We start from the raw sequence: 21,130 nt of genomic DNA, 5'->3' as shown, positions 1-21,130 counted from the left end.
TGTCCTAATGTAGTAAAAGAGAGCAGGAGCGAGAGAGTGGGATTGTATCGGAATGAACAAGGGAGTTTTGCTTGCCTGGCACTTCTGAAGATAGTATAACTGTTCATCGGTGTCATCGAACTCGTCGTTGAAGCAACGTCTACTGAGAGGGGACAATTACCGGCAACAGAGGGAAAACACAATCAATGCAATGCAACAATATGATGCATGAATATGACATGGCAAAATGAGTGTGTTGGGCTAATGCATCTACAACCAGGGTGGTTTGAGCTCATTTGAATCAAAGATTCAAATACAAAATAAAGTTATGGGTTTATAAAGTGCATTAATATGTTTTGAGCTAAACAGCAAGGTTAAGTTGCTCTATCATGCATGAAACCAGTACCAATGGATAGATTGTATTTTTCTGATCATTTTTTATATATAAATTATTTCATTTGGAGTTACGGTTGATTTTCTATGATTTTTAGAAGTTTAGGATATTTTCTGAAATTTCCTGGATTTATCTCTAAATAAGAAAATCCAGTTAATTGCATTATGACGTCATCACTACATCAACATGGCATCAGCAGGTCAACCGAGTCAAATCTAACCTGTGGGTCCTACATGTCAGCGTAACAGTGGCAAATTTGACTTTATTAATTCCTAACCAAAACATTAGCGGGGCTGGGACCCACTGTCAGTGGCTCAGTGGTGCGGTTAGGGCTAATTAAGCACACCACGTTGGCACGGCCGGGGTTAACTGCCGGCGACCATTGACCACGCCGGAGGCTCGCCGGAAACACTGCTCCGGCAGTATTTTGATGCACCGAGGGCACCAGGAGATGCCCCTTTCTCGCCCCCATCCAATGGACCAAGCTAGAGGGCGCCGGGTGGTCGGAATCTCGCCGACGTTGAGGTTTGGCGGTGGCAGAGCCACGGGCTCGAGGCAGGCAACAGCTGCGGTGCATGGAGGTAGGCGTGGCTGGTGGCACTAGGTTGCTAGGGAGGTGGTGAGCACGGTGGCACGCGCGGATGCGAGCTGCAGTGGCTGTAACCACGGCGGCGACATGGCCGGTGGCAGTGAGGTTTCGACTCCGGTGACTAACACGGGTAGGAGACGATATCGAGCTCGGGGAGCAGGGGGAAAGACGGAGGCGCTCACAGCGGGGCTAGCAGAGGCGACGACGAGGTCGGGGAAGTTCTGTGGCCGGCGAATCAACGATGGCGTTGACGAAGCAGAGGTGGCGATGGAGACGACGGGGGCGGCGCTCTGCTGCTCCTGGTGTTGCGTCTGTCGACGAGGAGATGAAGAGCGGGACGGCGGGGCATCTGGACCGGTCGGAGAAGCGAAGGGGAGGCGGTGGATGCGGCAGTGCTCGTCGGCGTTCTCAGGCGCCCACGAACAGAGAGAGGGGAGGGAGCAGAGGAGGGGAAGAGAGAGCTGCGAGGGGAACAGGGGGAGAAGGTCTCGGGCGTCTTCGTGGCGCGTTCAGAAGAGCCGGGGCGTCGCGGTGGAAGCAGGAGCTGGCGCGCGCGCGACGAGCATGCGCCCTGTCTACTGGCACAGGGAGGAAGACGACAGAGGGGGCTGCGGTGGTGGGCTGCTGCTACAAGTAAGTTCTGTTCTGTTTTATTTTCCTTCTGTTTTCTTTTATTTAATCCTTTGCCACTGTTTTGAATTCAAACAAAATTCAAACAATGCCAGGACATCCTCTGAGTATTTTTATGTTGCCTCATGGACTTTTCCAGAGGCACATAAATTATCACAGAGCATTTGAAATCATATCCCATATATATTTGAATATATTTTCAAATTGAAATAGAATATTGTTTTAAACTCAGGGACCAAATAATCCCTTAAAAATGTTCCAAAATTTTGGTTTGGTATATAATCCTTGCCAAAATTCTCAACACTATTTTTAAGACAATTTGGAATCACTGAATGCAATTTAAAGAGTTCTTTCCCTTCTTTTAAGATAATTTCTGAGGCTTTGAATATTCCTCATTTCAATTTCCTTGAAATATAAACATGATGCAGGCTCACTAATGCAACTATTACACTCAGATATTCTAGGGCTGTGACAATCGCTCACACTGGTTTCTGCGCCATGTACGCCCCTGTCTTCTGCGGGTCCGCCACTACCTCCACGTGCCATCCCCGTATCACCTCGCACTAATCCACACCCGATGAGAACGCGCGGTAAAACGGGTTTTGCCATGCCCAAACGACACTTTGACTTATCTGTCATCACCACCCCTTCGCCACTCCCCTCCTCCTACCGTGCTTCTCTCAAAGACCCCCATTGGCATGCCGCAATGTTAGACGAATTTCATGCGCTAATATGGAATGACACTTGGTCTTTGGTGCCTTGTCCTGCAGGTGTAAACGTGGTGACGCGTAAGTGGATCTTCCGGCATAAACTTCACCCTGATGGCTCGTTGGCCCGGTACAACGCACGTTGGGTGGTCCGTGGCTTCACACAACAAGCCGGTGTTGACTACGGGGAGACCTTCAGCCCCGTCGTCAAACCCGCCACAATCAGAGTCGTCCTCAGTCTTGCCACGACGAACAGTTGGCCGATTCATCAAATGGACGTTAAAAATGCCTTTCTTCACGGTGACCTCGCCGAGACCGTGTACTGCCAGCAACCCTCCGGGTTCGTTGACTCTGCTCGTCCCACGCATGTTTGTCGCCTCAACAAGTCCTTGTATGGCCTCAAACAGGCTCCCCGGACTTGGTTCCTCCGCTTCACGCATTTTCTCCACACTCTTGGGTTCATCTCCTCCAGATGTGACACCTCGCTGTTTATTCTTCGCCGAGGGACATCCATGGCCTATCTCCTTCTCTACGTCGATGATATCATCTTGACAGCCAGCAGCACCACCCTTCTCACGTCGCTCGTGTCATCACTCTCCCGCGAGTTCTCCATGACTGATCTCGGGGATATCCACCACTTTCTCGGCGTCAATGTGCATCGCAACACTGCTGGTCTCTTCTTATCACAGGAGCAGTACGCCCTTGAGGTTTTGGAGCGGGCTAACATGCTCAACTGCCATCCCGTAACCACACCCATTGACACTCGCTCTAAGCTCTCCAGTACATGTGGCAAGCCCTTCTCTGACCTCTCCAAGTATCGCAGTATCGCCGGAGCTCTTCAGTATCTCACACTCACACGGCCAGATCTCACCTACGCCGTCCAGCAGATTTGCCTGTTCATGCATGCCCCGCTTGACTCACACTACCAGTTGATCAAGCGCGTCTTGCGCTACCTCCGCGGCACCACTCAGTACGGGCTCCAGTTCTACCACTCCTCGTCACATGACCTCATTACCTATAGCGATGCTGATTGGGCCGGGTGTCCAGACACTCGCAAGTCCACTTCTGGTTTTTGTGTGTTCCTCGGTGACAACCTCATCTCTTGGTCGTCCAAGCGACAACCGACAGTGTCTCGCTCCAGTGCGGAGGCGGAGTATCGTGCCGTGGCCAACTGTGTCGCCGAGTCTTGTTGGCTACGACAACTCCTCACCGAGCTACATCGCCCCCCACGTCGCGCTACAGTGGTGTACTGTGATAACGTCAGCGCGATGTATCTCTCATCTAACCCGGTGCAGCATCAGCGGACGAAGCATGTCGAAATTGATCTTCACTTTGTTCGGGATCGCGTTGCCCTTGGTGAAGCTCAGGTTCTTCATGTTCCGACTTCCTCACAGTTCGCGGATATCTTCACCAAGGGGCTGCCGTCATCGGTGTTTTGTGACTTTAGAGTCAGTCTGAACGTCCTTCCCAGCGATGTTCGGACTGCGGGGGTGTTGAGTTGTAACGTGACTACTGTACATGAGCATGTGTGTGTATGAGATGTGTTTCCGTTGTAACCACAGGGCCGGGTCTCCAGGTACTTAGCTAACCCACCGGCGCCTGATCGCCCACTTCCCTGCATGTAGGGATCATGGCCTCTCCGTGTATATGTACTGGCTCACTCGAGGAATACAGAAGGGCAACTCATTCCTCCATTCTTCTCAAACCACCTCGTGCGCGCGTGATCTCTAGTAATAAACTCCAACGACTCCCGCACCTCTACCCTCAACCTACATCAGTCAAGTTTTGGACTCGCTCGTGCTCATCCTCGTCGTTGTCACCCCTCACATCGTCCCTGCCTTCGGCCTCGCACAAAACAGGTTGTAACTTTAGGTTCCCGATGTTTAGAAAATGTGTGGAATTCTTTGTCGGCACAACCAATGGTGCTAGATTAATTAATTATTATATAGCGAGCTGAATGTACGTGTCCATCCGTGCCAGTAAGCCACTATAATAAACCAGAGTACGATAGATATAATAGACACATGGAATCAAAACCATACAACTCCTATATGTCTCCCGTGACCCTTCCACACACAGCCAGGCCGGCCTTTGGTTGGTGCCCGCATTAATTATGACCGCTGAGGTGGTTGGGCGGCAGACATGCGGGGCCACGGCGGACACCGAGAGGACACGCAGCGCGTCTACACCGATTCATTTCACGCGCAATTTTGGGCCGAAAATGGGTCCGCGTGAATGCGAAGCGGACGGTTTTTGGGAATGGGTCGGCGCGTTGGGACATTGTTTTTGTCCGCGGTGACCCAAACGGACATGAACGGACAAAATGAGTCGCCCGGTTGTAGTTGCTCTTAGCCTTGCTTTGATGGAGGATCAGAAAATGAAGCTGAAACACACATATACAACAATATTTTTTTTAACGCAGGAGTGTGATTCGATATTCAGGAAGTGGAAACGACTGTATTAGTGGACAAGCGAGGTAGGTTAGTACAAATGCAACTTGGTGTCATGTTTACTTAGACGTATTAAGCTATGTTAGCATATCCTTCGGACCACATCCAAAGATGACCTGCTCGTCAAATGCTGACAATACATAATGCAGTTGATGTGAAACTTTGGTTGTAAATAAAACACTGAATACAAATATGTTACAGACTCTTGTGCTTCTGTTGGAAAACACTAGGAGAATAGGATCGGAGAATCCTATGTTCATGATTTTATTTTATGGTGGAACACACTAGGCATGTGATATATATATTGTCCGACTTCTTACTCGATTGTCCACCAAACTGCTCACTCATTCTTTTCTTCAACGTTTAAAAACTTCCTCAAAAAACAAGCAATGACGCCTTCAGAAAAGAATCTCTCCGTGATCGTGCTCCTAATTGTCATCATGGCCACGGGTATGTATGTGCACATGTATAAACAGTGGAAGTATAAGTGAATTGTCCATATCTCTCCTAACAGCATAAGTCGTTTTGGCGTTAAATTGGCTGGTTCATGCTACTTATATTAATATGTTGTTTTGATTAATCTTTCAGCTAATTATAACCACATTCTTGCATCGCCTGTGCTAGTATGTTCAATACCCTGCATGCACGCAGTCGGCGTCCATCGAATACTCTTTGCACACACACCTAAGCAGCAATTATCACAGACCGTGCCTTGGCGCTAATGGCTACGGTTGCAATCATGTATGGCAAGCTGAAAGCCCAACACCTTTTCTGGCGCTTGTGACGACTTCAAATGTTACTGCTATTCCTACTGCTCCTATGAGATTGTTGCTGGTGCTAGCACTCCGATCCAGTCACGATGCAATGATCCTCCCAGTGTGGCGTGCGTATCTTAAATATAAATTATCCCTTCCTGGCTCTTATGTAATAACACATATAATTTTTTAATAAACAGGAGGGGTTGCCACCCCTGCTAGTTAAATATATATTGAACAATTAAAGGAGAAGAGAGAAAGTAAGAAGATCATAATGATCGGTTACAAAAGGGCAGCTAGCCATTGCTCAATTAGGGGAAACGTAACCTTTCTTTTCTCTATCTATGGACAACCAAGGGATTTTTTTCTTGAAAACTGCTCGACGGGCGTGCCAAGTTAGCTTAAAATCCATTCATTACTTGTGTTTGCCCAGTGGTACCTACCAGTATTAGCTTACTTGTGTTGTTACAAATGAAATTGTTGGACTTGTGGATCAAAATAAATTTGACTTTTCTGGAGCACACACACACACACACACACACACACACACACACACACACACACACACATGCATACACCTATTCGATTTGTCCCACCAACATGTCACGTGGATTTTTTACAAGGAAAGCAAAAATGATCTAAATATGATGTTCGGAGCCATAAATAATTCTGAACCTACCAACGATAGTAAATAGTATTCATAACTTCAAACCATAAAACGACGGGACAGATCCTATATGGCTTGAGGCATCGATGTGATAAAAATTTTTGAAGCAGAACCGTACAATGGTGTTAGTATCACTGTATCAGGTGGTAACTATTTGATGTCCTCCCAAGCAGAACCACTAAATTAAACATCTCAACATTGAACTTTTAGTCACTCTTATAGGAATATTTACATCATAAATTTTTGTGCAATGTAATACATTGTTTGGCTAAACTTAAGGTTATTTGTATCCACGTCTGGACTTCCCATTCCCGGCGCCTGAGTTGTTTATTGCTTCTATTAGTTTGATCTCACTATTAGTTAACATGAGGTCCAGTGACACCAAAGTTGTTGGGACAGTCGCTTCCACATGGGCACTATATATGGCGGTAGATGGTGATGTAAGAAACATCGTCCAGAGAACTAGTAAAAAGAACATGTTTCATATGATCCAATATATTTCTAGTAGTAAATATATATACAAGTAAGAAGTGAGTATCTCTTATTTATACTTGAATTGTGTCACCGTGTAATATAGATATCCTGGTTGGTAATTGATTTGTAGATATCTTGCCGCTCGCACTAGTCACTAATTCACTAGTAGATATATATCTTACTGCTCCTATTAGTCTCAATTTCACTTAAATTGTGGAAAATACAAAAAAATATTTATATCAACAACACAGATAAAAATAGCCCTCAAACATTTATTGGGAACACCATATTATCATTTATCCGTGACATTTAGATTGCATGTGCTAATTGACAATACTAGATAGACCTTTCTAGCAGGCCCATCACTGCCAAGTGTCCCTAAACTGTTAGTGAGCAAGATTCACTGTTGGGTCTTAGGCTGGTCATAATGGGAGTATCATAAGCGGTATCATGTATGCCAACTAGACTTTTTGAATGATTTGGCACACAATTAAATGAGGAAAGAGAGGATCTGACATCATATCATGATACCATGTCATATTAAATGTTGTAGTACTTTGTGTCATGCATGACAATTAATAAGGCAAGCTAAAATACTAACTTATGATACTATTCCTATGCATTACAGAACTATATCATACACTAGTATCATATGCATGATACGAGTAAATGATACTCCCCATTACGACCACCCTTAAGCCTCGCATCTTGCTAATTTTTGGATCCTTATGACCTGGCAGTTCCTTACTGGCAGTGATGCCACGTATTACTGTTGGATAAATCCAGGAGCCCACAGTGACGTTTCACTGTCGGGCGGAGACACACGGATTGAGATCCGGTGCCTTGACAGAGCCCAGGCATCGGTAAACAGTGTGGTACCTTCACTGCCTACACCAATTTTCCTTCTACAAAAGAATGCAAGGACCCAACTCCTCCACCACATTTTCCTTTGGCTCAGCAGTTGGCGACACCACAATGTTGGCCTCCAGCAGCGTGGGATCCTCACGATCCAGCTCACAACGACTCAGCTTGCTTACGGCCGGCTTCCAACTCCATGGCTCGCCCAGCATCATTCAAATTTGTCTCCCCTAGCAACCTTTGGCGTATTGGTGGTGGGCCAGCTAGCGCCTGACACCATGGCCAATGTAGGCCTAGCTTTGCCACCGGCTAGCCAGCTTCAGTTGGAAAACAATAGGGGATAGGATCATATGTTTATGCTTCTACGGTGGGCCACATCAGGCATGTGATATACATACATACATACATACATACATACATACATTAGGCATGTGTTATATACTGTCAGACTTCTTCTCACTCGATCGTCCACCAACCTGCTTGCTCATTCTTCTCTTCAACAAAAAAAAAACTTCCCAAAATACAACCAATGGCGCCTTTAGGAAAGAACATCTCTTGAGCCGTGCTCCTAATTGTCATCGTAGCTGCCGGTATGTACATGCACATGTATGAACGGTTGTAAATATAAGTCTCTCCTAACAGCTAAAGTTTTGGCATTGAATTGACTGATGTATAAAACTTAATATGTTGTTTTGATTAATCTTTTTGGAAAGATGTTGTTTTGATTAATCTTTCGGCTAAATTAACCACGTTCTTGCATGTGCTAGTATGTCCATTGTGTTCAATGGTGCTTGGATGCGAGTCGATTGAATGCCGGCACCAAAGCAGCAATTATAGAGGACTGTGCTTTGGCTTTACCGACGGTTGCTATCATACATGCCTAGCTGAAAGCTCCGATAACCAGTGGGGCCAATGTGACTGCCTTAAATGCTACTGCTATACATGCTAGTCTGAGATTGTTGCTGTTGCTAGCGCTCCGATATAGCTGTGAAAAATCAAATGTAATGATCTGAAACTTGTGTTATTGATCAAAGGGTTGGGGTATATATACCCTCTGTACAGACGCCTCAAAGGCGGTAATTACAACAGGACGCGTCCGTACGGACACACGCGTCCATACGGTGCCAGGAAGCACCTCTACGGATGGTCACGTCTGTTCGGGCGCTGGACACCTAATTAACCATGTAATACGGTTCAAATCTAATCCTAACACTAGTAGAAAACACGGCATAGTAGAAAACAGGGCATCAGTCTCGGTTTTAGAGGGCCTTTATTCCCAGTTCTGCAACCGAGACAAAACAATCATTACTAATGCCCATTACTTTTAATCCCAGTTGGCTTACGAACCGGGACTAAAGGAGCTCTACATGGCCGATGTGGGGCGCCCAGGCAGGAGGACCTTTAGTCTCGGTTGCTAACACCGACCAGGACTAAAATGCAACCACGTGTCAGCAGCTCCCAGGCTCTGGGTTTTTTGTTTTTAGGGGGGGGGGGGGGGTAGGGGTTTTGGAGGGTTTAGGGGTTTTGTATTGTGTTAGCTAGCTACTACATATAGAGAGAAGTGACCTCCCTTTCTCCGTGCTTGGTGCTTGGTCGACGCTAGCTACTACATATAGAGAGAACTCAACGCTAGCTAGTAAGCAAATGAAGGAACAATTAATTACACAAGATTGGCATGAACATATATATATATATATATATATATATATATATATATATATAGAGAGAGAGAGAGAGAGAGAGAGGGAGAAGTGACCTCTCTTTCTCCGTGCTTAGTCGAACAACAAGTTCTCATATATCTATCCCATGCTACAACATACATACAATATAACATCTCTTACAATCCCTAACATCATCTACCTAAGATCTATTTGCAATTCCATATGGTATTCTTCGTGTTTAGGTATGACATGGTCAAGTAAGAGTCCCACCAATTCCTCTTGAATTGCTCGTATGCGATCATGTGGTAGGAGTTCATCCCGCATCTGCCAGATCTAATTTAAAGAAGGGGGTCAATACAAATATATGAATGAAACTCAACACAATTGATGGTAATAAAAAAGAATTGTGAATATTGTTTAAGTACTTCTAATTGTTTTGAAGTTATGCCTCACTCAAGGGTCGAGTTGCGAATGAACTCGCAAATGTAGTATCCACATAAATAATCCCGGGTGCTTGCCACAAGCACTTTACGAGAATAGAGTTCAATCAAACTGATAATCAAGCATAACAATGGTATTGATGAAACTAGAATCAATGAGAGATGCACGAAACTAGCTAGTACTACTTACTTTGGGGTGTGTAAATCGCAGCTCCTTATTCAGACCCGGGACCATTTCGGTGAACTTTTTCCAAACCCTGCCCAGCAAAGAAAATGATTACTTGATATCAGGAAATGAACGAAAGTTGCCGATATGATGCGATAATGATTGAACTTACATCTGAAGCATTTCACTCATGTCTGCACACTCCTTTTTCTCTTTACGTCTCGAGTCTAAGACAATTACTAATGCCCTGTCAAGCTTAATGGATAGCAGAATAAAGTGGAACCTGCGCACGCATAACTCATGAATTACACTTAACCTCGAGTAAGCAAAACCGGATATGCACAAGACGGTAACACTCACTGGAAATTGTAAGGAAAGAGTATTTCCCTTTTGTTTTGATGCCGAAGGAACGCTTTTAGCAAGTTATCCTCAGTATCTTCGGTTCTGTTTTGTACCGTCCATTCATTTACGGTATTTGGGCTAATGAACCCAATGTCATAGATTTTTTCCTATTTTGCATTCGATGATCTTCAATCTGCATAATATAGTGAGGATAATTATATATACATGCAATGGATGAGCTCAGATAGAGACTTAATTACAGAAATAGTACTTACAGATAGTAGCGAGTCATGAGTTTTTTGTCAAGGGCCTCTTGATTGAATAAATGAAATAATTCCACAAATTCAACAGGCATCAGGTCGACTCCAATGAAGTCATGCTCATCTTTAATTCCCAGCATCATACTGTCGGTCTCATCCTTCCTGCAGGTTTCCAAGTACCAGTCATGCAATCTTCGCATCACCGTTGGTAGATGCAGGAGCTGATCAGGTTTGATGAGAGGCTTCCTGTGCTCGTATCTAAAGACCTCTACTACCTCAGGCATTTCAAACTGTACATCATCGCCCACGTAATCACCAAGAGTGGTACCAGGCGCTAGCCCTGGATGATTAGCGATATCGCTAGACACCTTGAGAGGGGGGCATGATTGCTTCTCCTGTTCGCCGAGCTAGGGAATTTTTTCCCACTTAGTCTTGCAACACCGGTAGTACTCCCCGACCGCCGCGCTTCATCATATGTCTTTCTGATACATCAATCATAGTGTGATTGCGGTAGAGGCGGCGGTGGTCGCTTAAGGGCATCCAGAGTGCACTTCGCTTTCACCGGATCTATTGTTTCCTTCGAAGGTGGAGGTTTCTATTCAAAATGGGCCTTCACTTCGGATTCCATGATGTCCTTGGTTTCCTCCTTCAGTCCTTTCATATGGTAACTTTGGAGGAGCCCTGAGGCTTGGACCAGCTTTGAATTTCTTCCCACCTATTGCATTGCTAGCTGCCGGAGTGGCGGCGACTCTCTTCCGTCATTGCTGAGGTGGCGGAGTCCGCTGACGCGCCAGAGGAGGCGGAGGCGGAGGCGGAGTCCGCTGACGCACCGGAGATAGCTGAGGCAGAAGAGGACTCTGCTGAGAGGCCTCCTCCACCGGAGATGGCTGCTGAGGCGGCGGAGACAGCTCACGTGCCGGAGACGACTCAGGCAGCTGAGACGGCTGAGCTGGACTATGAGGAGTCTGCTGAGGGGCCTCCTCTGGCTGAGTTTGCTGAGGCAGCGTCCACTTTGGAAGCTTGATGTTCTCCTTTCTCCATAGACAGGTGAGGGACTCCTGGATTAGGGGGTCCTCGGATGTCCGGACCGTTTGATGTGGGCCGGACTGATGGACGGTGAAGATAAAAACCAGAAGACTTTCCCCCGTGTCCGGGTAGGACTCCTATATGTGTGGAAGGCAAGTTTGGTGTCCGGATATGTTATTTCCTTCCCCCACAAACTGACTATGTACAACCCTAGGCCCCTCCGATGTGTATATAAACCGGAGGGTTTCGTCCGTAGAGGCTATCAAAATTCTCATAGGCTAGACTGTTAGGGTTTAGCCATTAATTACGATCTTGAGGTAGATCAACTTTTGTAACCCATATACTCATCAAATACAATCAAGCATGACATAGGGTTTTACCTCCATTAAGAGGGCCCGAACCTGGGTAAACATTGTGTCCTACTCGTCCCTTGTTACCATATTGATCCTCAGACACATAGTTCGGGACCCCATACCCAAGATCTGCCGGTTATGACACCGACATTGGTGCTTTCATTGAGAGTTCCACTATGTCGTCAACGGAAGGATCGATGGCTCAACTTGTTAGCGGCAACGATGTTGTTTTCGGGGATACTTTTCTTCCCGACCAACTCTTCGTGTTTGGCGGCTTCGCTCTGCGTGCCAATACAACTGGTCACCTTGAGCAGATCGACAGCTACGCCCCTGGTCACCAGATCAGGTTTGGAAGCTTGAATTACATCGCTGCTATCCAAGGAGACTTGATCTTCGATGGGTTCTCGGCCTCGGCCGCCACTCCTCATCTACATGAAGGAAGCACTTCGGATCCACCATCAGATTCCGTTCAAGGATCAACTCTCGTGCCCGCCTTGGCCTTAGATCCAGAGCGGACCACTTCGTCCAAAGGCGGGAGGATAGACCCCGCCAGACTCTCCCATTAGGGAGCTTCCTGCCGGAGACCCGGGGATGACCATGTTGTCAGCAGGCCCGGAGTCAAACATGACTCTTCCTTTTATCGGGAAGCGGGACTCACCTCTGGACATCAACTCCAAACTCTTGAAATCACATGTCCAGTTTCCGCTTCTAAACGAAACTTTGGACCTGATGCGATCTCTCTCCATCACATAAGTGTCACTTACGAACTATGCCTAGCCTGAACATGGGGATGTGAGCGGGGAATATTATGTCCCACCCACCACCCACTTAATAGCCACTGTTGAGGACCTAACCGACATGCTGGACTACGCCTCCGAAGACATTGACGGTATGGACGATGATGCTGGAGCTGAACCAGGCCAAAACCCGCCTATCACTGGGTGTTGGACGGCCACTTCCACTTACAACGTATACATGGTGGATACGCCCGAGAAGAAGGACGACGATGGCACTCAAGATTCGATTGAGAACAAGCCCATCGAGGCACCACCAAAGTACCAACGTCAGCGGCGCCGCTCACGACCGCGTTGGGAGAAGGAAAGCAACACCGGCACCGGGGACAATGATACTCCGGAGAATGCCGAAGACGCCGACCAACTCGTTGAGCCTGCGTTCGAGCAGGATGAAAGGGAAGAAGGCCAATACAACCCCGAACACGCCGATCACGAGGATTTGGAAGACAGTAATTATCTAGCTACCTCCGAAGAGGAGGTCAGCCTAGGCAACGAAGATTTCATCGTACCAGAGGAACCCATCGAACAAGAACTCTTCAAGCGATAGCTCATTGCCACTGCAAGGAGCCTAAAAGAAACAGCAACAACTCCAAGTAGAACATGATACGCTCAGCGACAGATGGACCAAGGTCCTGGCTGCCGAGGAATACAACCTTGAATGCCCGACAAAGAGCTACCCAAAATGCAGGCTACTACCACAATTCGATGATGAGGCCCTTGAGCCAATACCGTCAAGACACAATCATGCTGATGAACCGGACCGACCACCACGTGGTCGGGACAAAGCGGCCAAGTATGCCGAACACCAGCCCGCTCCACCTCTCCATAAAGGCAAAGAGACAACGGCTCCGGGCTACACGTATGACTTACGTCAGGACCTGGACAATAGAGCCGGCCAGACTAGATCAATCTACGGATCAAGGGGACGTGCCCCAACATGAGACGACAACCATCAAGCCTGGAGCGATAAGCATACCAAGTTCGGGCTGAGAACCGAACACGGACGTCATCCGAACTCCGTCGTGACGTTGTCCGATATAGAGGCGCCGCACATGCCATGTGCTTTACCGATGAGGTAATGCAGCACCAGTTTCCGGAAGGGTTTAAACCCGTAAACATCGAGGCGTACGATGGAACGACAGATCCCGCTGTATGGATTGAAGATTTTCGTATCCACATTCACATGGCTCGCGGTGATGATCTCCACGCCATTAAATACCTCAACCTAAACCTAAAAGGACCAGCACGACACTGGTTGAATAGCCTCCCTGAGAACTCCATTGGTAGTTGGGAGGACTTGGAGGATGCTTTTCGAGACAACTTCTAAGGCACTTATGTTCGGCCACCGGTCGCAGATGACCTTAGACACATAGTCTAGCAACCCGGAGAGTCAGCCCACAAACTCTGGACTCGGTTCTTAATAAAAAAACCAAATCATCGACTGTCCGAATGCCGAAGCCTTAGCAGCCTTTAAGCACAGCGTCCGTGATGAATGGCTCACCCGACACCTCGGTCAGGAAAAGCCAAAAACTATGGCAGCTCTTACTATACTTATGACCCGCTTCTGTGCGGGCAAAGATAGCTGGTTGGCTCGTAGAAGCAACAACACCAGTGACCCCGGCGCCTCTAAGGCCAGGGATGGCAATGGAAGGCCACGATGTAATAAAAATAAGCGTTAGAACAACAACGAAGAAACTAAGGATACGGCGGTAAACGCTGGATTTAGCGGCTCCAAATACAGTCAGCGGAAGAAGCCATCCAAAGGAAATAGAGATGGTCCATCCAATTTGGACAAATTACTAGATAGGCCTTGCCAGATTCATGGCACCCCTGATAAACCTGCCAACCACACCAACATAAACTGCAGGGTTTTTAAACATTCCCGTAAATTAAATACCAAACACAAGGGGAAAGGACCTCAAAGCGAGGACGATGATGAGCCCCGCCCTCCGAATACAGGGGGACAAAAGAAGTTCCCACCCGAGGTGAAAACAGTGAACATGATATATGTCACACACATCCCAAAGAGGGAGAGCAAGCGCGCGCTAAGGGACGTCTACGCCGTAGACCCTGTCGCCCCAAAATTCAACCCATGGTCGGCTTGTCCGATCACCTTCGATCGCAGGGACCACCCAACTAGTATCCGTCATGGAGGTTCGACGGCCCTGGTACTCGATCCCATCATAGGCGAATACCAACTCACTAGAGTCCTTATGGACGGCGGCAGCAGTCTCAACCTGATCTATCAAGACACTGTCCGTAAGATGGGTATCGACCCCAATGTTGTCTTTGATGCGGCCCCTTAAATTTAGTACATTCCAATCTCCCACCCACTCCACAATCCATATGTATCCAGCACGAGTCATCCCTGGCCTTTACCGTCCCGGCCATGGACTGCTGCCAATCTCTCTCCTTTCCGAACTTGTATTCCTTCCCGTGTACCGCCCCTCCCTCATGATGCATATCCATTGTTCGGAGAGAGTCTGATGCCACGGTTGGCACTGTGAGTTGCGTCGATGCAAATCGGCTCTCACCATGCTTAGTTAAGCTTGTATGGCTTGGGCCCATTCTAGCTTCTCTCTTTCTCTTTCTTCACATTTATTGTTTTTGCCTGGTGTGACAGAGGCGTGTCGGCGGCTCGTTCTGTCAACGATAGTGATTATTCGGTGGTCTCGAAATCTCGATGTAATTTTATTATGTTTGAGATGCTTTGTACTTCCGCTCGCAAAAAAAGAGAGATGCTTTGTACTTCCAATGAACATTGATCTGGATCCTTTTTAGAAACAAGAAAAATTGGGCTCTATCTTGCTCCATGGTCTTATTTATCTCAACAAGCAAGCATCCACATCACCATATAATTATGGATGGGATAAGACCCACCTCAGCATGCAACTTTGCATGTATGGATGGAAAAGTCCCGCCGTGATTTTTTAATTCTATTATTATACTTATATTTAATTAATATTGTACAACTATACATCATCAAATATAATAAGTTATATGTCTTTCTAATTTTGGTTAAATTTATATTGATCTAAATATATATGCCACACAATCAAATCTAATTGAAATATATTGCAGCGAATTTCTGCAGCAACGCGCATGGTATCATTTATAGTTGGTATTATTCGTCAGCGCTACCAATGGGCCATTAACTAATAATTTTACGGCTAGCTGAGCATTCGTGTCCATGCATGCCAACAAGCCAGTAGAATAAACCAAAGTATGAAACGTAAAGTAGACACATGGAATCAAAACCATACAACACAATGGTCTATATACGCCTCCCGTGACCCGGATGATCGGGGTATGCCAGCTCGTAGCGCCGCCATGCCCGATATATTTCCTTTGTCCCTAGCTATGCTCCAGATTATTATGGCTATACACTTGTAAAGCCATCAAATATTTATATGCACACATCAGACAATATGCATATGGGAGTACTTTTTTCCGGAAACTAAAGCAAAGTCTCATGGCTCAGCTATCAGGTTTTGTTCTTTAGCGAACAGATCATGCTCCAACGGTGATACACACGTACGTAACATGCTAGTACAATAATGAACGGTTGCACATAATCTTTACAAATTACGTCAAGATTCGAATTAATTAGCTCCACTGACCATGACACGAACGAGTCACTTGCATGCACTTGCACACTGCATCCCAAGAAATAAATAACAGCGCAAGCAACCCAAGAAAACCATCCCAAGCTAGCAAAGCCTGCCAAGCTTCCCCACAGACCAGTAAGAGCAATGGCGCCGTCTAAGCTCGCCCTCTTCCTCGCCCTGAACCTGATCCTCCTCGCCGCCGTACAGGGTTGCGGGCCCAACTGCCCGCCTGTCGTTCCTACCCCGCCGATCCGCCCACCGCCTGTCGTGCCATCGACTGGCGGGGGCAGCTGCCCGATCAACACGCTGAAGCTGGGCGTGTGCGCCAACGTGCTGAACCTGCTGAAGCTCAGGATCGGTGTGCCGGCGAACGAGCAGTGTTGCCCGCTCCTGGGCGGGCTCGCCGACCTCGACGCCGCTGTGTGCCTCTGCACCGCCATCAGGGCCAACATCCTCGGCATCAAGCTCGACGTCCCCATCGACCTGACCCTCCTCCTCAACCAGTGCGGCAAGAAGTGCCCCGCGAACTTCACCTGCCCCATCTGATTCATCCATCCATGGATGAATGTTATACATGCATAATCGTCAACTCGTAACCAGTTTGCTTGTCATACGCGCGCATTATACGTATGATTTTTCTGTTACAGTTCGTATGTCAGGCGTTTGCATGGGCTCCCTCGCTCGTGCATGCATGCTTGATAGGCTTGTGATTGATCAATGTCATTGTATCCTGTTATGGTAGTAAATGCATGATTTGAATATTTGTAAAAGGATATACATCCTTGTACACGTACCTGGAATGAAAAGTTTGTTTAAGACTTCAAGTTGGGTTAATTCGACCCGTGATATGCCAGCATGAGTTGTATATTCATATGTAAGCGCATGCATGATTGCATCAATCATGATCAGATTCACATCTTTACCCATGCATTAGATACATCTTTCTGTTTTGCCTAAATGATCCTTGATAAAATTAAAAGTCATGCTGAATATTTTCTTCTTCTCTAATGCCACCTTTTACATCTTATGTTCACTGATCCATAAAAAACCAAGCATGCATGCATCGCACTACTGATTACTCCGCATGCCATATGTACACTGGTAGATGTCATAAGTGCATGCATGCATACTTAAGTTTTTTCTGAGCACGGTACACTCGCAGGTGCTCACATACACTCACCTGTATGAACACAAATGCTTATGAACATTTTCTGCATCCGCAATCAATTTTTGTATTCAGAGATGTTTTTAATCTGCGAATTTCTTTCTAATTCAGGAACATGTTCTGAATTTACGAACATTTTTTGATTTTGGAACATTTTTTGAATGCCTCAACTTCATGAACTATTTATTACTGTAAACAATTTATGAATCCAAGATTATTGTGATTGTGTGAACAAATTTTCAAATCCATGATAATTTTTTGAATTGATGAACATTTTTTGCATTCAACAATTTTGAAATCCGAGAACATTTTTTAAAATTGACAAACATTTCATAAATTGGCAAACTTTTTCCATATTTTCGAACTATTTTATGATTCCTTGGAATTTTTCTTCCCTCTTGGCCATTTTTAGTTGTTTTTCAAAAAACAATCACCTGTAAATAAATCTAGTCGGCTCCTATAAGAGAATAAATATAACGGACCTAAATGGTTGGCTCACTAGGTACCTCCCGGGTGCACATCAGTGGATCACTAAGTATCCCGCATGTGTTACCCGCGAGACATAAGCACGGGAGCTATATCTCGCCAATTGCGAGTCATCCATTGACCTCACCTGCAGGGATCGACAAAGTGGGCCGGCCCAAATTAGCAACTAGCGGTTTTCGGTAGCTTGCAAGACCGGTTTGTGGAATCTTCCACCCGGTTTGGCTGATTTTGGGAAGGTTCCATGCGTTTTTGTTATTGGTTTTCATCGTTCTTTATTTATGTTTTTCAAAATAGAAGTTGAATTTTTTGAATACAGTTTAAACATTTTCTGTACACAAGTTGAACAATATTAAGATACACTTTAACCATATTTCAAATCCTCCTCAAATATTTTTCCAAATACATGTTTAGTACTGTATTTGTTAATCACACATTGAACATCTTTTCAATACACAATGAACATTTTCTAAACACACTTTGAACATGTATCATAAATTTTATGAAGATTCTTTTTAAACATGCAAATATATCATCAACTGTCATGAACATGTTTGAATGGTTCAAAACATTCTTTTCATAGTTACACAGAAGAAATTATATTGTATGAATACATGTTGAACATTTTTCAAATACACATTAAAGATTTTTTCATACTCGTTGACCATTTTTTTCAAATACATGTTGAACATTTGTCATATGCTTATTGAATATTTTAAAAATACCTGAAGAACATTTTTGAAACACATATAGAATATATTTTTAAGGTCATGAACATTTTTTCTAACAGTGAACATTTTTTTAATCCTATTTTTTTGATAATTATGCAAACAAATACTTACATTGTATGAACATTTAAAACATGTGATGAAAAAGTTTTTAAATGTGTGAAGATATTTCAGGGCGTGAACAATTTTTTGGAGTGATATAACTCTTTTTTTATGAATATTTTAAAGGCGGCCAGTGATGGGATGTTAATACTGATTGGCTTATTCTAGGGCCGATCAATGTTCTCTTTGACGCCGCCCCTTAAATTTAGTACAATCCAACTGAAAGAACACGCGGTTCCCCCATGTTTGGTTTTGTTAATTGATGACAATCTCTATGGACTAATGGTTGCCTTGAGTTATATTTGAAGGTTTTGTCCATAGGCTTTTCTTGGAATATATGTGTTGGTTTCAAGGAGAGTTTGTGTCGACCAAGGTGCTATTCAAGGAGTTATCCAAAGATTGGTCATTTGAGAGTTGAGCTTATTGCAAGCATGTCTTGAAGAAGATTGTTTGATCATTCATGTTTACCTTCAAGACATCATCCAAATGAAGAGAGTTGGAAAGAATCAAGGTTGATCAAGACTAAGTCAAGAGTGAATCAAGTTGATCAACACACAAAGCGTACAAGATGTAGAGAGGGATCAAGTGATCCCATGGTATGGTAAGCATTGTCCATTACGCTTTGTGTACTAACCCATGGTCTTCGTGAGAGTTCTTTGTGGGGTTAGGTTGCGGTGTGCAAATTCAAGTGAAGCATCACGAATAGATCAAATGCTTCAAGCTTGCCGTCCATTGTGGTGACAATGGACTTGTGAAGATGTGTAGAAGTGTCTCACCCATAGTGGAGTATGGGGGAGCAATCAACTAGTCTTCATCGAGCCAACGCAATCAAGAAAGGTGGTCCAACTTGAGGGAGTCAAGATCGTCATTATCTAGCTTAAGTGGATCATGTGCAAGGCAAAGGTTTGCCCTTGATAGGTTTTCTATTTTACCGGTCTCATGATGGTAGTTGGGAGACCGGGTTATAGGATCGATTGCCGTACTATCAAGGGGGGCTCTCAAGTGAGTAGCTTGATCGTATCGTTCGTCGAGAGCTCAAACCATTGCATCCTTGCATCATGTTTCTTTGTTCTTGTTTGGTTCTCTTTGTGAGTCTTAGAGCTTATGGTCATCTTGATGACAAGCTTGAGTTCATCGAAAACGGAGTTTGCATGCGTCTTCCATGATGTTTTCGGTGTTGGAGGTTTTACCGGTCTTTTCCGAGAAAGGGTTCTCACCATTTTCGTTTGGGCCCTTTCTCATTTGCTTCTTATTGGTATTTCTTTCATGATTGTGTTATCCCTTGTCGCTAGCTTTCCAACAAACTTGGCTCCGTCGAATTCGGAGTCTGTTTGCAGAAGTTGTGGTAGTTTTGGTGTTCTGAAAAGGCTGCAGCGGTTCTACCGCGGATAGGAGCGGATGTAATTTTTTACTACCGCTCTTGGGAGTGGTACTACCGCTTGGAGCAGTACTACCGCGGCTACTTCCGTGGCTACTTCCGCTCGGGACCAAAAACTCGTCACAAGTCCAGCGGTGGTAGGCACGGATGTAATTTTTTAGTACCGCTCGCAAGCAGTAGTACCGCTACCCTTAGTAGTAGTACCGCTACCCCTAGCGGTAGTACCGTGAGGTCAAGCGGTACTACCGCTCTGACGGTTCTTCTGGCTTTTATGCCTCCTCGTTGTTGTGTTTCAAAGGGCTACTACCGCCCTAGCGGTAGTACCGCTCCTTGGAGCGGTAGTACCGGTCGGTGCGGGCTGTGAGCATAACGGTTGGATTTTTCCCCACCTATAAAAGGGGGTCTTCTTCCCCAATGAACTTTATCCTTTGAGCTCGTGTTCTTCCCCCATTGTTGACCTTCTTCGAGCTTGCTAACTCTCAATCCCTCCATGGATTCTTGCTAGTTTTTGGGGGAAAAGAGAGAGGAGATCTAGATCCACGTTTCCACCAATCACTTTCTCCTCTAGGTGAGGGGAACCCCTTGGATCTAGATCTTGAAGTTCTTGGTGTTCTCCTTCTTGTTCTTCCTCTCATTTTCCTCCCTAGCATTAGTTGCTTCGGTGGGATTTGAGAGAGAAGGACTTGGGCACTCCGTGTGCCCTTTGCCATTGCATTTGGTGCATCAGTTTGAGTTCTCCACGTGATACGTGGAAGTTAAAAGTTGAGAAGCTTATTACTCTTGGGTGCTTGGGCGCCCCGAGCAATTTGACAGGTACCGGTGACCGCCCCCAAGGGTTGCCAAAGTGTACGTGTTCGGTGACCATCCCCAAGGGTTGGCATTTGTACGGGTTCGATGACCGCCCTCAAGGGTCCCTTAGTGGAATCACGGCATCTTGCATTGTGCGAGGGCGTGAGGAGATTACGGTGGCCCTAGTGGAGATTAGCATCCGCAAGGGTGTGAACTTCGGGATACATCGTCGTCTCTGAGTGCCTCGGTTATCTCTTACTCGAGCCCTTTACTTATGCACTTTACTTTGCGATAGCCATATTGTTCTTTGTAATATATCTTGCTATCACATA

The 21,130-nt window shown here is 45.7% G+C and overlaps 1 protein-coding gene across 1 annotated transcript; it reads left to right on the top strand.

The window, feature by feature from the left end:
• Positions 1-16,233: 16,233 nt before the first annotated feature.
• Positions 16,234-16,977, top strand: LOC125522434 (cortical cell-delineating protein). Its single transcript, XM_048687497.2, has one exon. It carries the CDS (start codon positions 16,298-16,300, stop codon positions 16,697-16,699), a length of 402 nt encoding a protein of 133 aa, XP_048543454.2. The 5' UTR covers positions 16,234-16,297; the 3' UTR covers positions 16,700-16,977.
• Positions 16,978-21,130: the final 4,153 nt, after the last annotated feature.

Source organism: Triticum urartu, chromosome 7A (assembly GCF_056163025.1).
Source record: "Triticum urartu cultivar PI428250 chromosome 7A, HENAU_Tu73, whole genome shotgun sequence".
Lineage (NCBI taxonomy): Eukaryota > Viridiplantae > Streptophyta > Magnoliopsida > Poales > Poaceae > Triticum > Triticum urartu.
Note: the sequence above shows the minus strand (reverse complement) of the source record. Positions and strands in the feature narration are given on the sequence as shown.